The following is a 20,160-nucleotide window of genomic DNA, read 5'->3' on the forward strand; positions in this document are numbered from 1 at the left end:
CAAATAAATAACTAATAAAAGAATTTCCCACAGTATTAAACGTATCAAGATCTCCTGCATCCTTGAATCCAATTTCCAGTATGTTTAATCCTTCTCTTCATCTTGTGTGCTGGTCCTCAAAAGATTCTGTTCCATTTTTCCTCCCTAACCTTAACATTTCCCAATATTCAGAAATCAGAGCAAAGAATTATCTTGCTTTTCTGCATAACAAACTATTTGGTATACCATCATGCTTTTGATCTAACACAGAAATGAAGGATTATGTTTATTTTAGAAATACATCACTTTTATGTACTGTATAATGCACGTCTTGCTTATGTTTTATACAGATTTCAGCCCTTTTCCCTCTCATCACATTTAGAATCTGGGTCCCAAAAGAGGCGCAGGCAATAATGCTTCCACGGTAACTGGGCTCCATTCTTATTTGTAAAATAAAAAGCACTTCATTTCTCAAATTTTAATGGAGCGTTCCTTCCCGGATCTGTAGTGACGGATTCATTTTATAGATGTGGAAATTAACCCCGCCCACTCTTGAACGCACTCCTTCACCTCCTTCCACCAAATTCTTTGAAAGAGACCCCGGGATCCCGGTCCAGAGCATCCCTGCCTCCATAGCAACCAGACTCTTCTCGGGCTTCCCGTGCACCATGGCGACGGCGCGCCGCCGTGGTCGCTATGGTGACCGGGGCGGGCGCAGGGCCGCGGGCAGGGCGCCTGCGCCGGGAACGGGCCCTCGGCCCCTCAGCTGCTCTCGACATGGCGCTGAGGCGGCGGCCCGCGCTCGCCCTGCTGCTGCTCCTGCGGGGTGAGTCCGCGAGCCTCCACCGGGCGCGGCCGGAGGGGTCCGGGCGGAGTGGGGGGCGGGCGCGGGGGCCCGGGGGTGGGCGGTGCGGGGGTCCTGGGTTCAGGAAGGGGAATCCCAGGGATGCGGGGGTCCGGTCCATGTACGGGGTCAGGGATGCGGGGGTCCCGGGGTCCGGGAGGGGCGGGTAGCGGCCCCGAAGGTGCGGGGGGCCCAGAGGTGCGGGTCCCGGGTCGGGGTAGGGGATGCGGGCCGGGGAAGAGGTGCGGGCGTCGGGGGTCCCAGAGGTAGGGAATCCTGGCGTTCTGGGGGGTCTGGGTGCAGGGCGTCCCGGGGTGCGGGGTTCGGCCCGGGGCCTGTGGCCCTGCGCTCCATCACTACTCGAACAAAGCCGACCCGTTCCCGGTCCCCTTTGTCCCGCCGGCGCCCAGCCCTGCAGCCCGCCCTGGAGTGGCCCGGGGGCCGCCCGGACGAGGCGTTGGTCTGTTCTTCCTCCCCCCAGCTCCCCTCAACCGCCCCCCCCACCAACCCTCAGCTTGGAGGCCCTGGGCAGCCGGACGGCGAGACCACACGCTGGGGGCCGTGGGCGCGCGCTAGGCGCTCGAGACCGCGGTCCCACATAGTCCTCAGAGCAGAGTCCAGAGAGAGCACTGAGCTTCAAGTCTGCCCCCAGGAGCAAGGGACACTCAGACCCGGGGTCCCGAGCGCCGCGCCAGCCTCGCCTGGGGCATCAGCAGTTCCCCCCCGTTCTCGGGTCGGTCTGTAGTCTGCTTAGTTGCTGTCGTCATCCCATGATGTTTGCCCGAGTATACACAGCGAAGCCCCAAGTGACTGTTTGGGGGTGGGGTGGGCGTACTAGGAAAACAAAGGCTCCTGTGTTGGAGGCTCACTGGGGGGTGGTCCTCGGGGTGGCGTGAACAGTGAGGGTCCGGGCAGAAGCCGGGGAGCAGGGCTCTGTGATGAGGGCGAAGTTCAGGGAGTAGATGTTGTCCCTATGCTGTGCTTGAAAGTGGTTTCCATAAACGTGTGGTTGGGAGAGATGAATGATCAAAGGCTAGCCAGGGGACAGGGGTGTCAGGAATGTCCCCTCCCGGCTTTGTTGGTCACACTGACACTGTCCTATTCACAGACTGGAACAACTCGCTATTGTTGAGAAGATCTGTTCACATGAGAGTTTGCAGTTTTTATTGCAGAAACATTTGGCAGTTTAGTTTAGGAATGAGTTTCAAGTTGGTGGTTTGTTAGTAAAACTAGTGGATGCTAAGGCCTTCACATCCCCTTAACTTCTTATTTAAAAAATTTTTTTAAATTTAATTTTGTTTTTTTGTTTTTTGTTTGGCCACACCGTGTGGCGTGCGACATCTTAGTTCTCCCACTAAGGATGGAACCCTTTCCCCCTGCATTGGGAGCGGGAGTCTGAACCACCGGACCGCCAGGAAAGTCCCCATTAACTTCTTATTTTGGTATCCCAGCGGGGCTACTTGTGTGCCTTTCTTAATGCTAAGGACTGGGATTCACCTGTAGAACACAGGATGAATAATCATAATTTTGCAGAATAGCACTAATGACAAAGAATAGAGGTGGTAGGATGTATTCGTACACTTTGAAGGGATGTAGCTATCACTTTCAGTAGGAAGCTCTTTTCTATTATTTGCTTATGCTCTAAATATACAGTAATATCTTGAAAACTGTATTCGGTCATGGGGCATCACAGCTGTGTCTCTTTTATCTTCATGATTACACTTTTCAATTGCTATTATTTATGCGTGTTCGCATTTAAAAAAAATCTGGTTCCTGATATAATACAGACATTCTTTATTAGCTACCCTTTGCCAGGCTCTGTTATAAAAATGTAATATGTATTCATTTAATATTGATAACTCTAAAAGGTTGTTAGTATCGTTTTGCCTATTTTGGGGACTAAGAAACAAGTACGGAGAGATTCAGTAACTTGCTCAGGGTGACATCCCATGTGTTTCAGATGTGGAAATCAACCATTTGTGTTAATCCATTTTTTTGGTTACTTGTATTATTCCGTTTGACATGGAGTTCCTGTTATGGATCATTTTAACCAGATTATTAAATGTTCAACGCTGCGTGGTTTGTTGATAAAGTATTCTTTTGTTGAATTGGTGACAGGTGCAATTCCTCTTTGCAAATGTTATATACCACATGTCGTTTTTGAGTGATTATGTGGTAATTATTGTTGGGTTTCCAAATCTTTTGATGTCCTAGAGAAGTGCTTCATTTAGAGTTAAAACAGTTACAGTTTGTGTATTCTTGGGGTAAGACAATTTGTGTGTGAAAGTTTAGCAAAATCTGAAAATCATAATTTCCAGGAAATTTTTGAAAAAAATTGTAAATTTTCCATTTGCATATGTTTGGACCTCTGAAACATTTTAAAATGACCTATTTCGTGTTGTTTTCAGTCTTTTGAATTAATTATCTCTGACTGATATAAGCGTTATCAGAAAAACAAGGACCACCTGCCCCGAAGCATGCACTGCTTCAGATCAGCTGTTCGTTCCTGAACGGCCTGTTGAAGGCATTTGTTCTGAGTGCTTCAGGCTGGGGAGACTGAGTGGGCAGCTATTAGAGATTCTTAATCACGATTGCAGCGTTACATACAGACAAAATGTTCACACACCCAACCCCAAGCTCTGGGAAACTTGCTCTTAAGGCAGCCTGGCGGGGTAGGCTTAAATCAATTCTTTTGAAAGAAACCAGATTTGTATTAATAGCTCACTTTTTGAGATGGCCATATAATGTGACTGAAGAGGCTGTGGATTTAGTACAATCCAGCCAGCAGCTGTTAGCGATGTAATATTAGCAAATTCCTTCTCCACAAATTCTTTGCATTTTTTCACAAGCACAAGTGGAGTGAAACAAAGGAAACTTTGTGTGTGGATGAAGTTAGGATGTATAGAGTCTGCTGAGTGATACCCTAGTCATGAAGCTGGATTCTCTTGAAGACAAGTTTACAATCAGGTGGTGAATGCGATGCTGTTAGGGCAGAAGCAGATTTCACATCTCCTGTGTTTACCCTCTGGATGCTCACAGTATATGCAGATAGCTTCAGTGGAGTCTGAAGGGTTCCTGAAAGAAAGTTTTGGTAAGCACGTTCTTTTACACCTAGTTTAGTAAGGACAGTATCCACTGTGGTTCTATATATGGAGATCTAAGGCCTTAATTTTCTGCCTTTTCCCACATGTCATGACACACACAAAGTTTCCTGAGAATTAGCCCTTGTTTCTGATGTCTAGGAATGCTGTAGTACTTTGTGTTGATGTGTTTTCTTTGTTTTTAAGTAATATCTACTATGTGTTATATATATATATATATATACATTATTTTTCCCATGAGTAGTTAATATGTACAGCTGAGGTTTCAAAGCTGTTTGTGTAGAAACATCTAACTTGTTAATAGCTTAGGACTGTACAAACATTTTTATCTTATGGCATCTTTCATTTTCACAGCATCCCAAGGCTTCTGTGGTTCAGCTTTCTTTCTGCAAAATATTGCTCAAATCAAGTTCTGCCATGTTCACGTTGTCTGCTTTGCCCAACTTAACCTCAGCCCACAGTGATCTTCACTGTCTCTAAAGCATAGCTTGTAGTTTGTAGTTCCGTTCAGTACAACAGACATTTACTGAGTATCTGTAATATGTCCTTCATGCTAGGGGTGCAGAAAGGAATAAGACATCCCGAGCCCTTGGAGAGCCAGGATTATTGCATGCCGAATTATGTTGCACTTTAGTTGTTGCGTGTAAATGCATTTTATCTTCTCAGTGTTATTAAAAATTCATTGGGAACAGAGGCGGAATTTAATTTCTTTTGTATCTTTCCAGGGACTATAGTAAATATTGTCTTTGTCACTTGAAAGTCAGTTAACATTTCTTAAACACTTCCTATGCGTCCAAGCATTTTTTTATGTATCTTATCTCCAGTGACCCCAGAAACTTTTGGAAATTCTTGATTTTTTTTTTTTCGGTACGCGGGCCTCTCACTGTTGTGGCCTCTCCCGTTGCGGAGCACAGGCTCTGGACGCGCAGGCTCAGCGGCCATGGCTCACGGGCCTAGCCGCTCCGCGGCACGTGGGATCTTCCCAGACCGGGGCACGAACCCGTGTCCCCTGCATCGGCAGGTGGATTCTCAACCACTGCGCCACCAAGGAAGCCCGGAAATTCTTGATTTTTACTACAGTAAAAACAGGAGTGTTTGTGGAAGAACAAGAATGGTATTTCTTGACTTGGTTTACTTTAAACAAATCTTCTTTCTCTCATCTACTGTATGTAGTTATATGAGGTTAAGAAGAAGAAAAACATGGGGAAATGCTTGTGAAGTCATTTAAGTAACACAGTCATATACCATAGGATTCCAATTACACAAAACATCTTATCCTTAGAGGAAAAACAACTGGAAGATAGTGAACCAAAATGTTGATAGGGGCTGTCTTTGAGTAGCAGGTCTTATGGCTGATTAAAAAATTTTTTTTAAATTATTTATTTATTTTGGCTGTGCTGTGCAGCGCGTGGGATCTTAGTTCCCCGAACAGGGATCGAACCTGTGCCCCCTGCAGTGGAAGCGCGGAGTCCTAACCACTGGACCACCAGGTCTTATGGCTGATTGTTTTCTACTTTTCTCTTGTTTTTCTGGCTGATTCTTTTGGTTTTTTTCCCCCAAGTTTTCTTTGATAAGGATTTTTTTAATATAATGAAAACAGTTGCATTTTGGGGGGCCTCCTAGACAAAATAGTGGAATTTTAAATTTGACACTTAGTAAGGATTTTCTTTTAAAGTGGGAAAACTTAGTTAAAAGTGATAGCATGTGATTGTGGCTTTTTCTAGCTCCTGAATTAATGTCAGCTGCTGTGCAAGAAGGACGGGCAGCCTTGAAGTTGGGTTTGATCATGCATTCTTTGTGACCCATTTGAGAGATTTGCTGTTACTGGCTCTTGGGTGGGGCAGCCAGGTGTGGCATCCTCAGCAAGTGCTTAGCTGGAAAACTGAAAGAGGGTTGATGAGAATACCTGCCTCTTCCTTGTTTTGAACAAACAAATGGAATCATCTGAGTAGCTGCTTTGCTCTGCCTTTTCGGTATCAGCCCGTGTTTACTGGACCCCTCGCTCGTGCCAGCCGGGCAGCTCCTGGGGGACTGTTTTCTTTGTCTTGGGTGATACAAATACCAGGTCAAATTGACTTCCTTGGGAAACAGACTCTGAAAGATGTTTCCTGAAGTAAGCCGACAGCTGAAGTTCCCTTATCACTTCTTCCTGCTCACCAGGACTTCCTCGTGGGATGTCTTTCTCTAAGGAAAGTATTTGACGTCTTTAGAATGAAGTGCAGCTGTCTGGAGGATTACAAGGAATGCAGCACATCCTAAGACAACTGCCTTTTCTTTCCTTTTTTCTTTTTTTTTAAAATTTGGTGCCATGTTTTTCCTCTAAAGTGTCTCTACCAGGGCGCTGGAGCTCAATCAGCCAATCCATCATTATTAGGCAAAAATCTCCGTTTTCATGGCAGTAGAGCTTTCCACAGGCAGAACAGGGACAACTAAGATAAGCGCTTTCCCAGACCAGAAACATCACACAGTTTAGGTAGTTAACGAACAGAGTAGCACTTTGGGTAAATGTTTTAGGTGTTTAGAAGCGAGAGCACTTACTTTGGGCTGGCCTGGTAGAGGAAAATTTCAAGAAGCACCTGGACTTCTGGCAATAATTTGGTTGACTTAGTGCAGATTTGGGGGGAATGGACGTGTTAGGGGCCAGTGAAGTGGAGGAAATACCGTGAGCAAAGGCGTGGCGTTGGGAATGCATATGTTGTATTTTGGGACCAATGAGTTATTGTAATGATAACTAATAGCTTCCAGTTATTGAAAGTCTGTGCCAGGCACTGCGGAGAGCACTACGTTATGGGGGTCTTAGCCCATGTCAGCGGTCAGTCCCTATAGGGCTCATTTTGCAGGTGCTGAACCTGAGGCTCAGGCAGGTTAGTTACCTGGCCCAGGTCACAGCTGGTAAGTTGAGGAGCCAGGTAGATGGTCATGGACCTTATTATGTAGGTTCTAGAAATTCATGTGGCAGTTTGAAGCAGGAAGTTATCTGATCAAATGATTTTAGATCTGTTGGACTGATATTATATTCAAGATGGCAGGAGAGGGAAGGTCAGTTAGGAAGCTTCGAGAATAGTTCACAGTCACTCCCTTTAGGGTAGGTCTCTTGATGTTGAATTCATTTTTGTTTATATCCAAAAATATATTTATTTTCATCTTGTTTTTGAAGTATAGATTTACTGGGTATGTAATTTTAGGTTGACAGTTATTTTGCCTTGGAGCCTGGGCTCCATTACATGGATGCTTTCTGGTTTCCATCATTCCTGTTGCGAAACCTGCAGTCACATCATCAGCCTGTCTTTCTCCAGCTACTTTAAAGATCTTGTCTTCCCTTTGGCATTCTGAAATGTTACTATGTGTGTCTAGGGTGCATTTCTTTTAAATTGTTCTACTTGTTAATTTGTTATACTTTGTGTGTCTGTGACTTTATATCTTTCTGGAGAATGCTCAGGTAGTGTGAGTTCAAATACTGCCCAGCTTCTATTTTCATAACTCTTTCCTTTTGGAACTCTGATTAGATATATTCAGTCTTCCATCTTCCAAGACTGTTAACCTTTCTGTTGTAATTTCATGTTCTTCTTTCTTTGTGCTGTTCTGGGTTATTTATTTAGTTCTGTTTTACAACTGTTTCTTTTGCCAGCCATGTCTAATCTGTTATTTAACCAATGTATGAAGGTTTTTTTTTTTTAACCCATTATATTCATTTCTAAAAGTTTACTTGGTTTTTTTAATAATCTGGTTTCTTTTGCCTGCTCATTTTTCACCCCTTTTTATTTTATTTATTTATTTAAAAAATAAATTTATTTATTTTATTTATTTATTTTTGGTTGCGTTGGGTCTTCTTTGCTTCACACAGGCTTTCTCTAGTTGTGGTGAGCGGGGGCTACTCTTCGATGTGGTGCACAGGCTTCTCATTGCGGTGGCTTCTCTTGTGGAGCATAGGCTCTGGGTGTGCAGGCTTCAGTAGTTGTGGCTTGCGGGCTTCAGTAGTTGTGGCTCACAGGCTCTAGAGCACAGGCTCAGTAGTTGCGGTGCACGGGCTTAGTTGTTCTGCGGCATGAGGGATCTTCCTGGACCAGGGCTCGAACCCGTGTCCCCTGCATTGGCAGGTGGGTTCTCCACTGCGCCACCAGGGAAGCCCTTGGTTTTTATTTTTAAACATTTCACGTACATTCTGCATGTGAGACTTAAAATATCTGAAGTTCTTGGGAGTCTAAATCTAATGTTTGTTGTTTCTTATGACTCTTACTTGCAGTGAATTGTTTTTCTTTACTCGTAAATGACGTTTGGTTGATAGCAATCTGTGCAGATCTGGGGACGCTTTGTGTGAGAGAGGATGGTCATCTGGGATGGCTTTCAGGGCCTGGCAGTGTTTGGAAATCTCAGGCTCAGCTCTGCCTTCCTGCTGGCCCATTGGCGCAGTCTCCCTCATGACCCTCAGGGTCATGCCCCGCCCATCCTATTATTTTCTGGGTTCAGCCTACAGCTATTTTACTTGCTGCGTTAAAGATCGCCCACTTCTCAAGAGCCCAGAGGTGCAGTAAAAACTACAGTTTGCTTGCGTGGGCTCTCCAAAGTTGGAGTGCTGAGGCCTTTTGGAGAAGCTGACCCACGGCTGGAGCTGGAAACAAAAGCCTCGGCTTTACCTAACGTAGGCCCCCTTCTATATAACTTAAGGGTTACACACCTTCCTTTAAAAGTTTATATTCTGAAGGTAATGCTTTTGTTTACATTTTTCAAGTATAAAATGAAATTAAAATATTGGCTCTGTTTTTTCAGAGCACATATACACCCACGAAGGTCTGATAGGGTTGGGGGAAGGGCTTGAATGAGTCTTGCTAAGCATCGCTGCTGTCAGGATGGGGCTGACCTGTTATAAAGACATATATATACCCAGCTGCACAGCCGTCATCCCCATCCTTGGGTGGGTTTATCTGGAGAGTAATGAGCATTGATCATTTGAGACACAGCGACTTAAAATTTGGAGAATTACTGCTGACCCACACTAGACAGGTGTCTGGGACAGCAGCTCCCCACTCTGCTGCTGACAGGACAGGTGAAGAGCTCTCCAGATTTTCAGAGTCAGATTCCTACAGGGTGAGGTGAGAGGGACCACCCATCCCAGGCTCCGCCGTCCGCTGCCTCTCAGATACTTTTCTGGGTGGAGGAGGGAGCACACGTGGGTGTCAGGAATTCTGGACCCACTTCCCAGCTTTGCACGTGATTCATTTTGGGACCTTGGGGAAATAATATTGGTTTTAATCCAAGTCGCTTGTAAGTAATTTAAGCAGCATTCCTCTTCCCCTACCAACACATTCACTTTTCTTGCCCCTGTTAGATAACTCACAGTGAGTTTCAGATGCAAAGAAGTGGTTTTATGGGAATACAAGAGAAGTTTTAACTGATTCGTTGAATTACTTTATTTGTTAATTAAAAGTGCATTTGAAGGTTTAGAAAGCCCAGTTCGTAGAAGTGTCTTTCTCTTCTGAACGTTTGGAAGTTTTGAGAGCCGGGTAACTTTGGCCTGAAGCCTTCTTCTACTCCAAGAGGTTAGGAAATTACATCTTTCAGAACCTCAGGTCTTGTGTTTGTTTTGTGTTTTTAATCTGCTACAACCTTACTTACTAGATCTAGTGTTTTAAGAGTTCCTGTGTTTGTTTACCAGGAAGAAAAAAATAGACCACTATTTGGTTGGGTTGGTAATCTGTTGTTTGATATCTAGTGTCAGAGATGGAGTTTTCACTCTGACCGTATTTGGTCTTGCTTTTAAGTCCACTGCCGGTAGAGAACGGTAGCCGGGAATCTCTAGAGCAGGGGTTCAGTAAGAACAAATGTTTGTGTCTTTAATTCACCAGGTCCTGTTTCAGACCTTCATCTGTGGAGCAGTTTATGTCAGGAACACTGTGTAGATGATGCAAGTTATGGCCTTTGTTTCCAAATAGTACTTTCATGTACATATGTGGGAACTTTATATACTATTTTGGGGGTTACAACCCCCAGAAGATCATTTATGACCTCAGGTTGAGAGGCCTCCTCGAGGGCCCAGGGTCCCTGGAGTGTGTGTCTTCTGAAGTAGATGCTGACTGCATGCAGAGCTTGGGACTGGTATACAAGTGCGTTATTTTATTATTCTGTTATATCTTCTTTCCCTTAACTCCATCCCAGCCTGGCTTTTCTGTGAGGCTGTGTTATGGATGGTGACTGTCCATGTGAAGCATCTGGTCGTAATTTCCGTACATTTCCAGTTTAGCTCACTCTGTGGGTAGGTCAGAGGGAAGACTTTGATTTAAATGGAAAACAAAGTATGCATGTGGCTTCAGAGATGCTTAATTCTGTGATTCTGCAGTGCTTTGTCGTGTTAGTACAGCTCCAGGAGGTGTGCAGGCTGAAGCCCCAGGAAAAACAGAGAAACCCTTGCTGGAGCTGCCTTTCCATCTCCCTCGGTGTCCGTGTCTGTCTGTCTCTACCCTAGGCAATGGTGATGAGAGAACAGGCCTAAAGGACGTCTCGTGACATTGGATGAGGGATCTGGCCCTTGCTGAAGCCAGAACAAATACCCTCCCGGTGGCCCTGTGGCTGACCCGCCTCCCCTGCCCCCCACCTGTGGTTTGCTGCACAAAGGGCTGCTCCCCCTGGGCATCCTCAGGCTGGTGACTTTCTCTGGGACGAGTGTGTTTTCGTGTTTTGTTCCCTCTTCCACTAACAAATTTGTTTTCTGTGCTATTCTCGGCAGGTACATTTTCTATGTGCAGAGTAAGTAAAACGTGTTAGGACTTTGGTGTTTCTGTCCTTGTGCGAGCAGCGCCTTTCAGCTCCCAGTTTTGAAGCTACTTCTCACGAAACCTGGAGGAAGACTCTTTAACTGGCTCTCAGAGGCTCCAGTTTGGGGGTCCGGTCTTGGCTCTCCTGCCCTGCCCCGCAGGACTGGGTTGTACAGTCCTGGGCTCCAGCAGGGGCGCTGCCTTCACGGGAGAATCACCAGGTTTGGGCTTCGGGTGGCGGAGACGAGGCACTTGGACGTCCACACCAGCTCTCTCCGTAGAGGAGTTGGGTTCTAGAGGAACGTAGCCTTTTCCTTTTCTTTTACAAGATAATGGCTATGTCATAAAGAGAAAATTGACCCTAAGAGTGTATTCACTTAATTCAGTTTTGTCGGGGAAATCACACGATTTGGAGCATGGTCTTGGGCTCTGTAGAAGTGTTCCATCACTGTCTCCTGAATCACCCTTGTGTGTCGCCATTTCTGTTTTATCATCATGGCCCATCTACCCCAGTGCAGATCACCCTCTTTCTGTTCAGTTCCACTCATTCCCCAGTATCCAGCTCAACACACTTCTCTGTAAAGGCTTTTTTAGGTCTCTAGCTGGTAGCGATCTCTTCCTTTCTGAATTCCTGTTCATCAGGAAGAACGTAAGCTAGACCAAGGTTTGAATCTCAGCTCCACTGTAGGACTTGTCCAAGTCAATCTCCTTACCTATAAAAAAAGTAGAAAAACGTATAACTTTGTAGGATTGTTTTGCAAACCAGTGACTATATATAGTGTTCCTATCAAAGTTACCTATATGAGTGATAACAAAAATTACACTAATCGATATAGTAAAATTAAAATTAATTACATAATTACATAAGTGCTTAGCAGAGGGCCTGGTATAATAACAAGCTGTCAGTGCTGGGTTTTAGAGATTTACTGTCAGTACTAACTGTTGATGCCGCTGCTAATACTCCTGTTACTACTTTACTACAATTCATTTAATCCTCAATTAATCAGAGGTAAATTGAAGATGAACCTTATCAAGCGTAGACTTTTGGACTGCTCCATTACAAGGAGGCCCCTTCCAAGGCCCCAGGTTTCATCCTAGCAGTGTCCTCAGATTTGCAGAACTTAGACGCCTTAGCTATAATCAGGTAAGATTATAGCTTCTTCCCCTCTGCTGCCTTCGTGGCCTTGCACTGGCCCAGCACAGGGAGGTGAGTGTCTGTTCTTAGTTGTGGTTTGGGAAAGGGGCAGGGTGTCCACTAGCCATTTTAGATGGGGGCCGACACGTATTTCTATTCAAACAAATTACAACCTGGACAGATGACAAACCAAGGCCTAATTTGTATGTTTCTTAATTGTTATTTTAAATAATTTCGAGTCAGAAGACCTGGTTTCTACTTTGGCCTCTGATACTTTCAGGTTTTGAGGCTGTAATTGTCTCCTAATATATCCAAGCCCTCTTCTCTTTATCTATAGATAAATACCCACTTTACAGGACTCTTAGGTGCATCAAGTGAGACTGTACGTGAAGGTGGTCCTGTACATTATAAAATGCTATGCGGAGGTAAACAGTATCATTCTTGGTTTTGGGGTTTTTTTTTTTGTGGTACGCGGGCCTCTCACTGTTGTGGAGCATAGGCTCCGGACGCATAGGCTCAGCGGCCATGGCTCACGGGCCCAGGTGCTCCGTGGCATGTGGGATCTTCCCGGACCGGGGCACGAACCCGTGTCCCCTGCATCAGCAGGTGGACTCTCAACCACTGCGCCACCAGGGAAGCCCCATTCTTGGTTTTATTCCCCTTGGGTTTTAGAATTTCATTAGTCCTTTTTTTAAAAAAAATTTTATTGGAGTATAGTGGATTAACAATGTTGTGTTAGTTTCTGCTGTACAGCAAAGTGAATCAGTTATACATATACATATATTCGTTCTTTTTTAGATTCTTTTCTCATATAGGCCATTGCACAGTATTGAGTAGAGCTCCCTGTGCTATACAGCAGGTCCTTATGAGTTATCTATTTTATATATAGTCCTCTGGTTGTTTAGGTTACAAACCTAATTTAGAGGAACTTTCTCATATTAAAGCTTCCCTGATGGCTTATTTTGATGAGATAGCGAGTTTTTATATTTATTTTTTCTGTGTAGGAAAGACATTTCATCTAAAGTACATATTGGTGTCCTGATTTTTTCTTAGAAAAACAAAAATCCAGTGTTAAGTTTCAAGAGTAAAGAAGAAGAAATTATCTGACATTCTTGGATTTAAAAAGTGGTTCAGTGATATTTGTAGAAAAGATTAGACCTCTCTTGCTTGGGGACATTTTCAGGCCTGCGCTAGCAAACTTTGAATAATAAAAAGTTTCAGTGGAAATTCCAGCGTATCTTTAACTAGAGGAGCTGCCAATATAAATCAGTGTGTTTACATTAAAAATAAGCATCTTTTTAGATAAATAGCTATGAAGAATGGATGAGTTCAGGACAAGAAAATGTCCCGTGAGTATAGAGGCCTCAGTATCCACAGGAATCCCGTGTCCTGGGACCAGGGTGCCACATGATGGTGGGCGCCCTCAGCTGCGGGCGTGTCCAGAGAAAGTAGGGGAGAGAATGAAGGAAAGCCCTCAGGAACTCAGCAAGTCACTACCTCTGTTTAGACCCAAGGGGCGTGTAGTTTCCAAAAAGTGCTAAAACAGACCATGCATTAGGCATGGAGTCTGGCCTCCCAGCTCTCCTGGGTTACGTTCATGCTCAGTTCAGGGCGTCAGCTGAAGAGCTGAGTCCTTCAATCCGCCTCGTTCCAGACCCACGAGATAAGATACTTAAAACCATTCCCTCTTCCTACGAGGGATGTTGGTGTTGGACTTCTGTGGAGGAGGGAACCATCTTACAGGGCTGATTTCTCACTGCCTGTCTGGTTACAGGAGACCTGAGTTCACCCTGGTTTACACTTGGTCTCAGAAAGTCCTTCAATCCTCTTTGTTAGCTTTATACCCAAAGAAGTAGTATTTACCCCTCAACTCAACAGACATGTAGGTTATAGAATTTTAGAGCTGAAAGAGACTGTGAGACAGGGTTTCTCAAGCTTGGCGCTGTTGACGTTTTGGGCCGGTTAATCCTTTGTTATGGGGGCGCTGCCCTGTGTGTTGTGGATGTTTAGCAGCACCCCTGGCCTCTCAATGCCACTAGCAGCACCCCAAGCTATGACACCCAGAGACGACTCCAGGTGATTCCGGGTGACCCGGGTGGCAGGGTCTCTGCAGTGGAAACCCTCTGCTGTGAGAGGCCCAGAGACGTGCAGTGCCCAGCTTGGGTCATGACTCCCGCCTGAGTGGGAGTGTGGAGCTACACCCACTTCCCAGTTTCCCCTACGTTAACACAGAGTGGAAATACCTCCTAAAAACTATCTGCAGTTGCTGCTCTGCATTTCAGGGCGTTTTTGCACGTTGGATGGAGTCCTGGTCACCTGCTCCCTACCTCGTGTGTGGGAACAGGGTCCTTAGTGACACCTTCACCTTAGATTAGTGACATTCTCAACTCACACTGCTGGGGTCTCTTTCGGGCATCAGTGACAAGCTCAGTGTCTGTTGCAGAAACACCTCCTGGCCTGGGCTGGCCTTGAGCGGGGAGCAGGCTGACTTGTGGTTGTGAGTCAGCTCTACAGGTTTTTTTCTACTAGCGGAGAAGGAAGCATTGTTAGGAACGTAGAATCCAAACTACAGAGAATTAAAAACAATTTAAAACTGTATTTTACTTTAAATAATATTTGTTATATTTCTGACCAAAGAATGTTTACTTCAGGTTTATGTTTTCTTGCTTTCTTTTTCTATTACAAGATGCCACTTTAAAAATCCCCCAAGGGCTTCCCTGGTGGCACAGTAGTTGAGAGTCCGCCTGCCGATGCAGGGGACACGGGTTCGTGCCCCGGTCCGGGAGGATCCCACATGCCGCGGAGTGGCTGGGCCTGTGAGCCATGGCCGCTGAGCCTGCACGTCCGGAGCCTGTGGTCCGCAACGGAAGAGGCTGCAACAGTGAGAGGCCCACGTACCGCAAAAAAAAAAAAAAAAAAAAAAAAAATCCCCCAAATCATGAAAAGTCATTTTAAGGTGTGATCTTCAGGTTTTTAAATTTAAAACCTATTCTTAATTTTCCTCTTCCAGATCTGTGCCCTTTTTGGTGCTGTAAGATGGATACTGAGTTCATGCCTTTATTAAGGGCTCTAGCCCTTGAGTCCTTGAACATTTCATGCTTTTGCAACTGTGAGCACGGTTCGTTTTTTCCGGTCATTTCCAGTCCATGACAAACCTGTCCACATTGTAGGGCGCATGGGAAACATCCCCCTTGAGCTTCGCCACTTCATTCCCCAAACCTTAGGGTCCCCCACCCCCCTGGGTCCAGTCCGTATTTATGGAGTGACTGCTGTATGCACAGGGCATCGCGATGAGGTGTGGCCAAGGCCTCCCCCCACCCCAGGAGACAGCGCTGGCCGCTCCTTCCGCACCCTGTGGGCCTCTGCCTGCCTGCGAACAAACGCGGAGGCTGCGGAGGCTGCGGTGTAGACGGCTATTGTCTAAGGAGAGAGCCAGAAAGTTCACCTTCAGAGAGGAAGGCTCAGCAAAAGCCTTCCGTTGGAAAGAGGTCTGTTAGTGAAGCAAGCTAGTTCTTAGAAAAAGCACAATAACCAAAGCCAGATAAAACCCATTAGAAGGTTCACGTGAGATATTCGGAATTTGCAAAATTAGCTTTAATGAGCCAGGAAAGGTGTGAACTGTTTCTTCCGGGGCAAGATCTGCTTTTCCCGGGCATGTAAAGCCAGAACCAGTGGTCCCTGAGCCGAAAGGCTCCCAGGCTGCGTTCGCTGTGCGGTGGGTCAGTGTCACCTGTCACAGGTGGGAAGCCTTCCGCTGCATCCATCACCCCAGGGCACCGTCAGGGCCCTCAGCTGACGACTGGCTGTGAATCAGACCAATAGCACTGCCTTCTCTTGTGTTTTCAGGCCTGATTTTTATGGTCTTCTGAAGAGCCAGCGCTGGCCCCCTCCTCCTACCTCCTGCAGAGTCTCCTCGGGGCTGGGGGGCCAGTTACAGCAGCACCGGTCTGGAGGGCGCCGAGGCGGGTCCTGGTCTAAATGTTCTTTTCCTCACCCCCGCCCGCTACGTGGTGGAGGGTCCGGTGCACGCGGTGAAACATGATGCAACCGGCCGGGTGAACTCTCCCCAAGCTTCTGCTTCCATTAGGAGAGGGCATTGAGGTGACCCCCCTGTCCCCCTTTTTAGTGCCTTTCTCTGGACCTTCCGTGGAATGACCACTTTTCTGATCGAGACGAGTTTCCGGGACTTAATTGCAAGGCCCCGCGTTTCCGGAGGCATGGCTGCCCCCCCCCCGCCCCTGCACCGGCCCCCCCAGGGCCCAGGGTCCACCCACACAGCCTTTCCTGATGAGGAGGGGGCGCGACGCAGGGGAAGCACCGTGCTTTTCAGGCCCAGATGACAAGGAAGATGCCTCAGGAAGCTGCGCGTTGAGCGGGGGGGGGGGGGGGGTAGCAGGATGAAAAAACCTGTCCTCAGGCTCCCGTTAGCTCTAAGACCACCTTGCGGTCCCGCTCTTCGTTTATGTGTCCCAGCTGGCGGCGAGCTGGTACTCCTTGGCGGCAGCATGCGTGGTTCTGCGCGCGGCAGGACCGCAGCCCCGGCGAGAGCGCACGTCTGGGGCCGCGCCGACCCTCTCCCCGCGGGGCCTCTCTGCGGCCCTCCTCTGTTTGGGGGGCGGTCATCACAGTGCTGCCTCACAGGGCTGCCCGGAGGACTGTGAGAGCCCAGAGCCTGCAGGGGCCGGTGCTTGGCACGCAGGCATGCTCCTGAGGACGTCGGTGTGCGTGCGTGTGTGAGAGATGGCGCGCAGCCCTGCATCTGTGTGGACATCTGTAATTCATGTCATGTACACACACACTGCATTCTTGTTTAGTGTATGGCTGTAGTTTGACTTGGAACCTGCATGTCATTCCTGTTCCCGAGTGTACAGCTCATTTTAAATTGCTTTACTGTGTTAAATGTTGCCACATGAGAGGGCTGCTTGTCACGTACAAGCTATTTTCTGTTTTTAGAGACCTGCTGTCTTCCTTGGTTCTGAAACCGCCCTCGCCTTCGTGTGATAAGGAGGCTGGGGAGGAGGGAGGAGAGGCTGGACCCCGATTGCTGAGTTGCTTGGCTCAGGGAATACGCTGGGCCTGAGTTATAACAGTGGGAGATTGGGCATGTGGGTATCTTGTTAATTTATGGATCTACAGAAACGAAAAAATGAAACATTTGTCTGCTGAGACAAATTATCTAAAAAGAACACAGAGATTCCTGCTTTATTATTTATCTGGAATGAGAACACATTTTTTTCGAAGCTCCAGTTTGCTTTTTCCATTTCATTTTGCAAATTATTTATTTTTGAGAAATAAAAATCAAATACATTTAAGGTGCATGTATATGTGCCATGTAATTTTTTTTAATTGGAGTATAGTTGTTTTACAGTGTTGTGTTAGTTTCAGGTATACAGCACAGTGATTCAGTTATATATTTTTTCAGATATTTTCCCCTTACAGGTTATTACAAAATATTGAGTATAATTCCCCATGCTATACAGTAGGACCTTGTTTATTTTATATAGTTTGCTTTCTTAAAAATTTTATTTATTTTTTTGGCTGCATTGGGTCTTCGTTGCTGCACGTGGTCTTTCTCTAGTTGCAGCGAGCGGGGGCTACTCTTTCATTGCAGTGCGTGGGCTTCTCATTGCAGTGGCTTCTCTTGTTGTGGAGCACAGGCTCTAGGCACGTGGGCTTCAGTAGTTGCGGCACTCGGGCTCAGTAGTTGTGGCTCATGGGCTCTAGAGTGCAGGTTCAGTAGTTGTGGCGCATGGGCTTTCAGTTGCTCTGCAGCATGTGGGATCTTCCCAGACGAGGGCTCGAACCGTGTCCGCTGCATTGGCAGGTGGATTCTTAACCACTGTGCCACGAGGGAAGTCCTTACAGTTTGCTTTTAACTTGTGATTTTTAACCGTTTCTGCCCTTTCCCATTCTTTGCTTTATTCCTTGGTACATTGTAGGGTCCCATTTAAAGTTCAAAAACAGGGCCCAAAACTTAATTCTGGCTGTGTGGGGAAGATGGTTACATGGTCTGAGAAAAATTAGGAGCTCCTTCCTTTTGAAAACTATGATTTTACTCACCCATAGGATCATGCAGAAGGACAGAAATGAAGGTGCTTGAACTGTCACTGGTGTCTTTCTGTAGCTGAGTTAAACAATGGATGTGTGGGGTGCAGGCAGGCGTGCAGCCCTGGCGTAGGAAAGGTGTAGTGAGGACAACGCGGCATCTTCAGGGAACCGTGTTAGTCCAGTATCGTTATGCCCTAAGCTCCTCAGAAAGGAAAAAGTTCGGGTACCTCTGTACCTGTGCCCCGTCTTAGGAGCGAGGGCTCTGGCTTAGAGCTGCTGCATCCTTATTCTGCAGGTCACCATGTCACAGGGCCACCCACCTGAACCTGCTTTTCAGTTTTGGAAACTTCTAGAAAACAGTTGAGATATAGTTGACATATAATAAACCACACATATTTAGTGTAGTTTGATAAGTTTGGCCTGTACATGAACTCCTGTGACTTCTGCCACAGTCAAGATTGTGGTCCTGTCCACTGCTACCAAGTTTCCTAGTGCCCCTTCCTCTCTGCCCACCATCCCCATCCTACCCCATCCTGCACTGGCCCCAGGCAACCACTTACTATTTTCTGTCACTGCATGCTGGTTTGGATTCCACAGAACTTTGTGTAAATGGAATCATACCATAGGCACTCTTTCTCATCTGGCTTATTTCACTCAGTATAATTATTTTGAGATTCATCCGTGTTGCAGCAGCATCCGTAATTCACTTCTTTTTACTGGTGAATGGAAATAATGGCAGTTTGTTCATCTGTTCATTGTTTATGGTTGTCTGTGTTGTTTCCAGTTTTTAGCTATTACAAATAAAGTTGCTGTGAATATTTGTGTACAAGTATTTCTTTGAACATCATTCTCTTTGGTAGGTATCTGGGAATAGAATGATATATAGATAAATAGAATGAATCAAATGATAGGTGTGTGTTTAAATTCTAAAGAAACTGCCAAACTCACTTCCAAAGTGACTGTGCCATTTTATACTCCCACCTGCAGTGGATGAGAAATCCAGCTCTTTGCATCCTTGTTGCGAAAAGACTTGACCTAGTCAGTCTTTTTCGTTTTAACCATCCTAATAGGTGTGTAGTGGTGTCTCATTACTTTAACTTAACATTTCAATAATGGCTAAAGCTGGGGAGCATCTTTTCTTGTGTTTCCTTTCCATAACGCCTCTGTCTCGGTTACCCTACTCTGCCGCTTTGGGGTGAGAGCAGTAAGTAGGTGAATGCGTGGGGCTGTGTTCCAGTGAAACTTTATTTATCCAAATAAACAACAGCAAGAGAAAACAGGGAGCAGGATGTATACGGCCTTTGCATCGTAGTTTGCTGACTCCTGACATAGATGACCCTGATGTCTGCAAATAAAGATAGATTTACTTCTTTTCCGATCTGGATGCATTTTAAAATTCTTTTCATGCCTGATTGCACTGGCTAAACTGTCCAATACAGTGTTGGCTGGAAATGGTGAGAGCAGATATCCTTGTCCTGTTCCTGATCTTAGGGGGAAAGCAGTCTTTTATCATTAATCATAATCAGTGTTAGCTGTAGATTTGTTGTGGATACTGTTTTTCAAGATTAGGAAATTCTCTCAAGCTGCTTTGTTGATTTTTTTTTTTCCTGTTATCTATCTCAGGAAGTTCTTTTCTATTCCAAAAATTTTTATCAGGAATGGTAGATAATGGTTAGATGGTTAATGAATAATGGTTAGATTTTGTCAGATTATTTTTGGATTTATTGAGAATGTCATATGGTTTTTCTTTTTTAGTTTGATAGTATGATGAATTATATTAATTGGTTTTCAAATGTTTAGGCAAGCATCTATGTTCATGAGATATACTGGTCTATATTTTCTTTTCTTATAATGTGTCTAGTTTTGATATTGGGGTAATGCTGGCCTCATACAATGAATAAGTTGGGAAATATTTCCTTTTCTTCACATTTCTGGAGCAGTTTGTTCAGAATTGGTATTATTTTTCCTTAAGATGTTTTGTAGAATTTACCAGTGAAGCTGTCTAGGCCTGGAGTTTGTTTTTTGTGGGGAGGTTTTTAACCTATAAATTCTTCTTTTAAAAAAAATATTTATTTATTTTTGGCTGTGTTGGGTCTTTGTTGCTGCGCATGGGCTTTCTCTAGTTGTGGCGAGCGGGGGCTACTCTTCATTGTGGTGCGCAGGCTTCTCATTGTGGTGGCTTCTCTTTGTTGCGGAGCACGGGCTCTAGGCGCACGGGCTTCAGTAGCGGCAGGCGGGCTCAGTAGTTGTGGTTCATGGGCTCTAGAGCGCACGCTCAGTAGTTGTGGTGTGCAGGCTTAGTTG

The 20,160-nt window shown here is 45.7% G+C and overlaps 1 protein-coding gene across 1 annotated transcript in view; it reads left to right on the forward strand.

The window, feature by feature from the left end:
* Positions 1-675: 675 nt before the first annotated feature.
* Positions 676-20,160, forward strand: part of JAM3 (junctional adhesion molecule 3) — a gene marked incomplete at its 5' end in the record, with an annotated part of 67,200 nt that continues 47,715 nt past the window's right edge. Inside the window, one exon of the mRNA XM_082626402.1 lies at positions 676-805. Coding sequence (XP_082482528.1) covers positions 676-805 — 130 coding nt within the window. The remainder of the gene's footprint in view (positions 806-20,160) is intronic.

The sequence above is a fragment of the Mesoplodon mirus genome (genome assembly GCF_964341445.2).
Source record: "Mesoplodon mirus genome assembly, chromosome: 7".
NCBI lineage: Eukaryota > Metazoa > Chordata > Mammalia > Artiodactyla > Ziphiidae > Mesoplodon > Mesoplodon mirus.